Source organism: Pleuronectes platessa, chromosome 5 (assembly GCF_947347685.1).
Source record: "Pleuronectes platessa chromosome 5, fPlePla1.1, whole genome shotgun sequence".
Classification (NCBI taxonomy): domain Eukaryota; kingdom Metazoa; phylum Chordata; class Actinopteri; order Pleuronectiformes; family Pleuronectidae; genus Pleuronectes; species Pleuronectes platessa.
This window is the reverse complement of record NC_070630.1, coordinates 10,502,938-10,513,147: the sequence shown is the minus strand read 5'-3', so window position 1 is coordinate 10,513,147 and position 10,210 is coordinate 10,502,938. Positions and strand designations below refer to the sequence as shown.

Here is a 10,210-nt window from a genome sequence, read left to right as displayed (position 1 = left end):
ACTGCGAGCTGTTATGCTGAAGCAAGAGGTGGGTGTTTTTCCCTCAAATGATTTGAATAACTTGAAGATGGTCTCAAACGAATTAATGCACAATATATCATTTAAAAATATTATTAATTAATTTGGGGTTCTTTGGTGTATTTTTTAACGATAGGTTGGACTTATCTTGTATTGATTTTCTCCTGTGATTTTTGTGATCTCCTTATACTTTGCCAAATCTTCCCACCAGGAGTTGGAGAGGCATAGAATAGATATGGTGTGGGGTATGTTAGTTTCTGTACATTCAACAACATATTGTGAATGTGTTGTGGTAATTGGTTGCCATCCAAGCAGTATGTTGCATGTAGTGTTTGGTTGCAGTCATACTACATCCCTCTGCATGGCTTTTCAAATCAGGGCACTGCATACATCCGCGCTGTTTGTCACTCAGGGAAAACACATCCATTAAGTCCACGATATGATCGAAAAAGGCTGGACTGCACAGAACTTATACAAGGATGAGAAGATTTATGATACATTCTTTAGGTTAAGATGCTTCTTCTGTGCATGTCAAGGGTTCCATGTTGTGTTCCATCTGTGATCCTTGTCTTTATAGTATAATAGAAACTGTGTTTAGGAAAGAAAATAATGGGTTTGTGCTCGGCTAGGAGACGGAGAGACGCAAGCAGCAGATGATCCTGATGAAGGCTGAGGAGATGCGTAAGAAGGCAGAGGTCGGTAACTGCTGATTCACACAGATGTTTCCTCACTAGTATTAAATCTCCATCTGTGACCCTTGTCTTTATAGTATAATAGAAACTGTGTTTAGGAAAGAATATAATGTTTTTGTGTTCGGCTAGGAGACGGAAAGGCGCAAGCAGCAAATGATGCTGATAAAGGCTGAAGAGATTCGTATGAAGGCAGAGGTCGGTAACTGCTGATTCACACAGATGTTTCCTCACTAGTTTTAAATCTCGTTTTAAATAATTTGTCTGTGCTCGACTAGGAGACGGAAAGGCGCAAGCAGCAAATGATGCTGATAAAGGCTGAAGAGATTCGTATGAAGGCAGAGGTCGGTAACTGCTGATTCACACAGATGTTTCCTCACTAGTTTTAAATCTCGTTTTAAATAATTTGTCTGTGCTCGGCTAGGAGACGGAAAGGCACAAGCAGCAAATGATGCTGATAAAGGCTGAAGAGATTCGTATGAAGGCAGAGGTCGGTAACTGCTGATTCATACAGATGTTTCCTCACTAGTTTTAAATCTCGTTTTAAATAATTTGTCTGTGCTCGGCTAGGAGACGGAAAGGCGCAAGCAGCAGATGATGCTGATAAAGGCTGAAGAGATTCGTAAGAAGGCAGAGGTCGGTAACTGCTGATTCACACAGATGTTTCCTCACTAGTTTTAAATCTCTGGGAAATTTTCTTTTTTTTATGAGTCAACACTGTGGTAATTTAGATCCTAGTTTGTGTTTTTATACCAATATCAATATAATCGGGAATAATACGATCTCTTGGCTGCAGGAGAAAGAGCGTCTGAAGCAACAGCAGATGGAGGAGAAACGGATAAACAAAGAGAGGAAACTCCAGCTCAGGAGATTGGAGCTGGAAAAAGGAGGGAAGCGAGGCAGGGACGAGCTTGAAAGCCCTGGGCCCTGTGCCAAAAGAGCCAAACTGGTCTAATACGACAGAGATTGGCTGGAAATGTGCCGGTAGGTATGAACGCATTCTCACTGCATGGATAGAGAACCGCATTTATTTCATCTCACAGTTATTAGCGCAAACATTGGGGAGTGGGACGTGATCAAAGGAGGAACCCATCAAATTAGATTTAGTTGTGGATTTTTTACTTTAACATTGCAAGAGAGGATGTTTCGCAACATTTTTGCTAATTTCTCAGAGAATGATTTATGGATCTTCGGGGAAAAAACGGGACTGGTATTTATGTGCGTGTGCAGATCCAAATGAAAAGTCCAGATGTAAAGCATCTAACTGTGGTTTGGTCAGGTGACTGTTGTTGGTCATCTAGTTAGATGAGCTGTGATGACATGTCCAATCATCCTTGTCCACTTAAAAATCTCTTTCAAACTTTTTCACAAATATCTGAAACTATATTAAAAGCTCAGCTTTGTCGACTGCTCATTTTCCTCCAGAGTTCTGCAGGCTGAGCTGGAGGATCATCAGGACGCGGGGGCCTTTCTTGCTTCAACAATCGGACAAGCAGGAATCAGGATGAAAGAGTTCTTTGCCAAACGAGTGGCTGAGCTCCTGAGGGAAAGATAAAACTCACATATAGTAGAAAGTATCACAAGTGATTTTCTCTACTTTTCAAACGCTTGTCCTCTTTGGTGTCGGAGGCCTTCTCTTCACCTGTGACACAATTAATATGTATGAGCTTCAATAAAGCCCATTGTGCAATGTGAAAGGACAAACACTCCATGGATCAGTATCTTCAAGTGCAACACTGTTTAGTTCATGAAAAAACACTTGCAGCTCCTGCCCAGAAAAGGACTGTGCACTTCATTCACAGAGGTGGACTGCGCAGGATAATGTAATTTAATTTAATCTATTTTTTCAATTTAATTTAATTAATCAATTTAATTAAATATCATTTTCTTTTTTTTATGTATATAATTTAAGATATTGTGCAATGAATAGATGGTAGAAGTTCTGCCAAATTTAGGTCAGGATCTTGTCAAGGACACTTGAAGATTGGGGATTGAACCGCCAACCTTCTTGTTGGAGAACGACCACGCTACTCCCTGGGCCACACCGCCTTTACATTCACATTAAGGATTGGATTACCTGCTCATTCCCATGAGAAACTAAGCACAGGAAGAAGATGGACACATTATTATGTGCTTGTGTGTGTCTGTGTTCTTTTCTTTTTTTTAGTCACATTTCAGAGAAAACCATTGTATTTTCTACTTTACTACATATAAGAAGTTATGACAAATCCAGCTCACACTAACTGAGGGGCTTTTCCTTAGATGGCGCTGTTGAGCCATTTTGCCACGCCCATTTCAAATTACTCCAGAATACAATAACTTTTTTGAGTTTCTTGCAATCTTTTGTAAGAATTTGAGAATGTCTAGGCCCTGAAACGCCCAGAAGGGAAATACAAATCCTTCGAAATACAATAGGGCCTCCCACCACAGGTGCTCAGGCCCTAATAATCCTTACAATTTCAATAGGGCCTCGCACTGTCTCCTACTGTTCGATGCTCGGGCCCTAATAAATAATATTTTTCAACATAAAACGTAAACAGCTGCAGAAGTATTATATTTCATGCAGTGAGCGGGTTTGTATCTTTAAGAAAGTTTAGAAAATCCTGGATTCCCACCAAAAATTGAATGGGTTCATCTCAGACCACCACAAATTTCATGGAAATTGATTGAGCTTCTTTTGCATAATCCCACTAACAAACACAAAAACAACCAAACAGACCCAGATGAAAAAAATAACCTCCTTCACGGAGGTAATAGAAAAATTCCAATAAACCTTGTGTTTTGTAGGTTCAGGTATCCAGAATAAAATATAACTCATTATATAAATGTGCATAGCATGTAAAAGAACATGTTAGTTTTATTTTTTTCTTTGATAAACAGAACAAAAATATATTTTTACATACCAGTACATTACAGCAATGACAAGCTCTTTTAGAAATGTACATGTCAGTTATGTTTATGTGTTATAACAAAAAATTATACACACATTTATAACTATAAAATGAAATCCCATGTGGCGATCCATGGTCACATTTTGTTTGAAGTATTTAAATAAAGGAAAAATATCACTTATTCCTTATTTTGAACTAAAGAGAAAGACATGTTACAGGTTTTTCTCTTTCTTATCTGGAAATTTACTCCGATGATGGTGTCCACCTCCTCGACTCCCTCGGTTCCCTTTCGCGCTTCGCTCTCCAGACACTGGCATAGGCAGCTCAACTTCCCCCATCCGTATCTATTAAGACCAAAGAAATATTAGAAACCATCTGCATTCAGAGCTGAACACACCTTCAATCATACCCTTGGACTTTGTGTTTAGGTGTGTTTACAAAAAATATTTTGAGTTGTAAAAGGACTAAAAGAGCAGAAGTTCATCATTAACATGCTAAAAAGGGTTCAATGCATCAGTGCCAATGAAGGTTAATTCACTACTTCACTGATATTTTGAGGGATTTAAGGATTTGCATTTTTTCTACTTCATACATACACCACTTCATTGGGAAATATAACTGGGCTGAAACAGGAAGTCCATGTTCCTCCTGAGAGGCTCCACAAGTGCCTTCATCCCTCTGACAGCTCCCTTCAGCTGTTTGTCTCGTATTAGAACCTCCTACTCCTCCTCCTCCTCTTCATCACAGTGACATTAGTCCACACTCTGCAGCAGCACACAGACGAGCTGAGTTGCTGCTGCTTCTCTGCGGGCCTGCTTGCCACCTGCTCAGACACAGGATCAGAAACACTGGACGGATGCAGATAAAAATAAGGAGTCAGTCCCGAAGGATCTGGAGTTCTGCTGAGGCTGCATATGATCCAATCAGAATCCATAGAACCAACCTTACGTAACTTGAGAATTTACCTTTTTTAAACTTCTCTTTACTGGGAAGTATTTCCTTTATTATTTCACTCCACACGCATTGGGTAGAATAAAACATGTTGGACAGTTACAGATTCCAAGAAAAGGGGAATCGTCATAGGAGTTGGAATAGAAGCATATCAGTCTCACTCTGGACTTATTGAGCAAAGTATTTTTATAGAACTTTGAAATATCCAGAAATGAACTGATTTGATTGTACACATGTCGGATTTTACTTTGAAAAATCTCTTAATCTATACAGTAAATATGTTTGATATTCAGTATGTAGGTAGTCAGAGAGGTCCTGAACACAGGCATATCAGTCTCTCTCTGAACTTATTGAGCAAAGTGTTTTTAAAGAACTTTGAAATATCCAGAAATTAGCTAATTGAAGCTAAAAATGTGTGACTTTTATTTTGTAAAATCTCTAAATTGATACAGTCAAAATGCTATTCATAAAAATGAAACGTGAGACGATATATACTTCTTGTGAATATAATCCAATCCATTTCCTCTTCAATTATGCTTTTTGTATATGCTCCATGTCAACAGTTTATTTTGAAAAAGTGCTTTGGATGCGTTTACCATAAATATCAGTAGATGCGCGCAGTAGAATTTCTGCGAATGTCGGCTGGCTTGAACGCAGTTATGTTGGGGGGCGCCAATCTGAAATCTCGCCTAGGGCGCCAACATTGCAAGGGCCGGCCCTGGATGCAATATCATTTATTTTCTAACCCTAATAATGTGATGCTGTACCTGCACTGTGTTGGGGATGTGATTATATTTTCTAATCATGATAAAACATGAACAATTGTGTCCAATCTAATCTACTTTTGTTTTATATTTACTCAGTGAGCAAACTCGAGTTATTTTAGAGCCTTTGTTTTTCTCTGTGTATGAAGCCTTTTAATAAAAAATGAGCTAAATTAATTTGAAAAATGTCTCCTGTAATTGTTTTTTAGCTGTAAAATCGATGTCCAGTCAATAAATGTTATTGACTTAATATGAAATGAGACCCTTTCCTGGAAATTACTTTTTCTTATCATTACAAGGAAACATATAGTTAAGAGTGTTTAACAAAGCTCCCACCTGAAGCACTACAACACACACACACACCCAGCAGTGCAAACACTGTTCCCTCAGAACAAGCTGATTAAAAGATTCTATTCAACCGTCTTCTCGGGACAGATTTTATGCAAATGACTCAAAATGTGACCAAGGATTGTGAAATTTGGTTTGAAGAGCTTCAAAATCACAAGCCTGAGTTTTACTGTTAACTGGAAAACACTTGGATTTGTTGTTGATAATTAAATTTGAAACTTCTGATCTATTGCCTCAGCCTTCACCCTTTTGTTTGTGTGGGGAGTCTCTCTCTCTCTCGCTCTCTCTCTCTCTCTCTCTCTCTCTGAACCTGAGGTCCCTCAGGTTTTCTCTGGAAACCGTCACAGACCACATGTAAACAAAACAGAAACAATACACCGGCCCTCTGAGAGTGTTTGAGGCTGCACCAAACTCTGTTTCCACCGTGTCATTATGGAGATAACCTCTGGCTTCTTACCTCCTGTTCTACAAATTTACATGTGAAGTGTAAACACGCGAGTGCTCATCAATGAGTCTGAGGCAAACTTTAAAAGAAAAAGGATAAGGAAAGGAAAGGACAGGGTCAGAAAGGAGGGGAAGGAAACGACAGGACAAAAAAGGTGGGGAAAGCAAAGGATACGAGGATAACAAGGTGTGTAGAGTAAAAAGTCACTGATCCCTTTTATCAACATTGTTTTCAATGGAAGTGGTGCAGGCTTCAGGTGAGCAGTGTGGCAGGTATGCACACATTACCTGCAGGAGGGAAAGTGGAGCCCATGGGCATTCATTCCTGCCCTGTCTTGGTGGAACTGGTTTGGGGACTTTGCCTCATTGTGTGAATTCACTTTATGTGGTGTAGTCTATTGTGTCTAGAACGAGTTGTTTTGCTCGTCTTTTCATTTCAAAGTAACAGCTGCGCTCCACTGAAGGCAAAACATGCTGCACGTTCATATCAGAAAAACCAAACAGGGATGACAAAGTGAAGAGTCGTCAAAGTGTCTTCATGTGACTTTATTTTCTAAATATTGCAATGGCGTGTTGCTCTCGTGTATAAATAAAGCTTTCATTTAGCGAGTGGTGAAAAAAAAGCTCTTGAATCTTGGTAAAGAAAATATCTGAGACTACTGAACATGTTTAAAAAGGTAAATGGACTGAATAAAAATAGAACAAATTCATGCATAAAAAACAATTTCAGGTAGAGAAACAAATTGATGTGTAATTTATGGCCACAAAAGAACACAGATATAAATAATCAAAACAAAAGGTTTGGTAATTGACATTGTAACCAGCCAAGCATTTACCAGTGTATGTAAATATATAGCTCCATATAAATAAAGTTAACTTAGAGATCATCATCAGACGGTAATTAGCGAGCCCTTGACCCAAAGCACAAATAATGAAAATGGATTGTAAGCAAACGACTAAATGCTCACAACCAGCACACCCACTGCGACTCCTTCTCTATAGATCAACTATAGGAGACCTTTCATCAGGTTTGCTCTTTGCATTCAGGCAAAATCTGGCTGCATTTTGCATCTGACTGCAAACAGCTCAGCTTTGAGTTCAGTTGCTGTTGATGGAGGGAAGCGACATCATTAACAAAGCCAAGCCTCAAACACAAAGGTGTGTTGGATCAATATTTGCTCAGGCTCAGTGCAGAGCCCTGCTTCCTGACATACCAGCAGTGTAAAAAGAAAAGAGGAGATAAAGAGAAAAGTCCGCACGCACCGCTGCCGTTATTCTGTCATGTTACACTTTAACCATAACTTCAACCAGTTAATCATTGAATGTTGCCCTGATACATTGTACAGCTTTTCTATCAGCTCTCTACGTGATACATGAAACGTGCAGTGGGCCTCCCATCAGTCAGTGTTAGAGTCAATAAAGGCAACAGGTGATAGTGTTCTGATCCAAAACCACAGATCAACCAGGAACATTAGGTGCATGCCAGAAACGTTGGGGTGAGTTGAGTCACAATCAGTAATGACATGGCAGCTAGTAGACACACACACACACAGACACACAGACACAGAAACACACACAAGCAAACACACACTGACTCTATTACGTCTTCTATTTCTCTGAATGAAGCTTTCTTGCGGCTGTGTCTGAAATCACCCGATCCACTCAGTCACTATTCACTGTAATATAGACGGTCAGCGGTTTATACTCTGTAGTAATCAGTCAGCAGAGAATCCATCATCATTTTGCCTCATCTTTGGCAGTTGAAGATGCTTTGCATCATGGGATTGGTGTGAGAGGTACAGTACATGCCAGGGGACACCATTCACACCTACAGATGATCTAAAATCTGTAATTAACCCTAACCCCAATCTGCAATGCATTATGCATTTGGCTTAAGGGAAGAAGCAGGAGGTAGAGTAAACCATCACAGATACTGGGAAAAAATGCAAACTTTGAGACGACACCTGTCAAACTGGGAATCCAACTGTGATTTAAAGTTTGAAAACTACACATTTTGGCAGACAGGTTGTGTTACAACCTTGGGGGTATTGTAAATTAAGTTTGAACCAATAAGTGAGGATGCATTACAAGGCCCAATTGAGTTGTATGGGAAATGCAGGACCCAGTATTTTGCCATAAGAGTGCAGGTCAGATCACACATACCAGAATGTATCAGTTCTCTTCTGATCAGTGTGGGCGAGAAGGTGAATAAAACATTATCTTACTGTGGCGAAGCAAATCCCAGCGGGTATGTTTGCGTATATGTGACCGTGTCTGATAACTCAAGATATCTTAAGATCAGCTGCTTCGAGTACAACCACTCTCTTTGGAAATGATATCCTTAACAATTCCCCCAATTTTATGGAAGAAAACCACTGGGATGCATAGACTGTATAGCTCAAACGTCATGCCTGAGAGAAACGAGTCGAGTAGTGCTCTGTATTGAGGCGAGCATGTGAATCTACTCATGTATGATCCTATCATGTAAAACCGAGAGCTGGTATGTACTTAAAAACGACATATAGGTGAGGAAAGGAAAAAGAAAAAGGACAAACAACATTCAATAAGACATTTCACCGTGATGGTGTGAAAGTGAAGTACGGTCATGTGTCTAATACCATGGGGTAAGGTCAGAGGATGTGGGATGTAAAGAAGATGGTAAGCCTCTGCTTTCCAGATAATTCCCTAAAGATCGTATATTTTCAGTCTCGATGAGCTGAGGTGACGGAGCGCTGCTGTTTCTGGATGAAGGTGGAGGTGTGAGGAGGGGCTCAAGTTGCCCAGTTACAGGAAAATGATTCGGGGTCTCGTGCTAATCCACCCAGTCGCTGCCTCTTTTCTCCTCCCGTCATATTCCTCTCCTTCTTTTAGTTCATGAGCGTCATGGTGCTCTTGGTCTGGCCGCCGAAAACCCCGGAGAAGAACTCCAGTGCCAGGCGCACGTGGAGGGGCACAAAGACATACGAGGTGTAGATGACCATGGCGATAGCGGAGAAGAGGATGGAGTTGAAAATGGACTTTTCCCAGGGCTCCAGGACATAGATGCCGGAGATGAGCAGGTACTGGTAGTACAGCCAGGCCAGGTACTCCCTCAGGTTCTTGAAGATCATCCTGCAGGCTGGATGAAGGAGAAAGAAAAAACGGAGGTGGAGACACGTGAGATATGAGTCCTCAGAAAGAGAAAGTGTGAAGAGAATAAAAAATTACAAGAATTTAAAGCATGTTTTCTAAATCATGCATGGTTCTCAAAGCTAATTTCCACCACGAGGTGATTGTGTAGCTATATGGATAATAATCCTCAACTGATAAAAGAAAGCTCTTGAGGCTGTCTCCTTATTAATAGAGAGGAGTAAGGGGGACTTGAAAGGTCACATTAAATCCTCTCATGTCCCTGGTGGAGTAATCAAGCTTCATTGAAGCTCGTTGTGTGGATAGAGAACTGCCCATGAAATTAAATTCACAGGTCCCACATGGACGTAAAACCACACTCACTTATTTTCTTGGCACACTTATTCTCAAACTTGACACACACACTCATGTTCTCACACACATGGGACTTTGTGGGGAAGGAGCAACAGGTCCACATCCTCACAGAGCATACGGGGCAAAACAACACTGGTTTTAAAGCTTGGTTTGCATGGACACAATGTTAACACAATGAATGCGTTAATATGCTGTGTTCCATAAATCTGATAAAAAGCAGTGTTTATTTAAAGTTGAGGGCATGTGGGCGCCCTGCAGCCTCAGGTTCTTATAGAATCTGCAGCACAGGTAAGGGGGCGGGGCCAACAGGTGCTCTACAAGTTCTGCAAAAAAATTAAAGCAGATAGAATAGCAACGAGCATAGTGACACTAGCCTCTATACACAGGATGCAACCTAATGTACTTCCTTCAGCCTTTGAATTAGAACTGTTGCACTGAAGTTATGTAAACCATAGCACATCTTTGAATGGTTGTTATTATAATGTATTTATAATAGAGCTGTGAAAAATAACGCGTTAACGCGTTATGATTAAATTACAGGATTAATTCGTGTTTTTTTTTAACGCATTTAACGCATGCGCAGAAGGACCTTCCAATTCCGCCGCCTCTGCACTAGTCGCCG

At 40.3% G+C, this 10,210-nt stretch overlaps 1 protein-coding gene across 1 annotated transcript; it reads right to left on the bottom strand.

Annotated features, from left to right (window-relative positions):
- Positions 1-8,972: 8,972 nt before the first annotated feature.
- Positions 8,973-9,215, bottom strand: LOC128440250 (serine palmitoyltransferase small subunit B-like). Its single transcript, XM_053422916.1, has one exon. The coding sequence runs from the start codon at positions 9,213-9,215 to the stop codon at positions 8,973-8,975; it is 243 nt and encodes an 80-aa protein (XP_053278891.1).
- Positions 9,216-10,210: the final 995 nt, after the last annotated feature.

Bases quoted from the DNA above. Each gene is read 5' to 3' on its own strand.
- LOC128440250 (XM_053422916.1), bottom strand. From the start codon at position 9,215: ATGATCTTCAAGAACCTGAGGGAGTACCTGGCCTGGCTGTACTACCAG.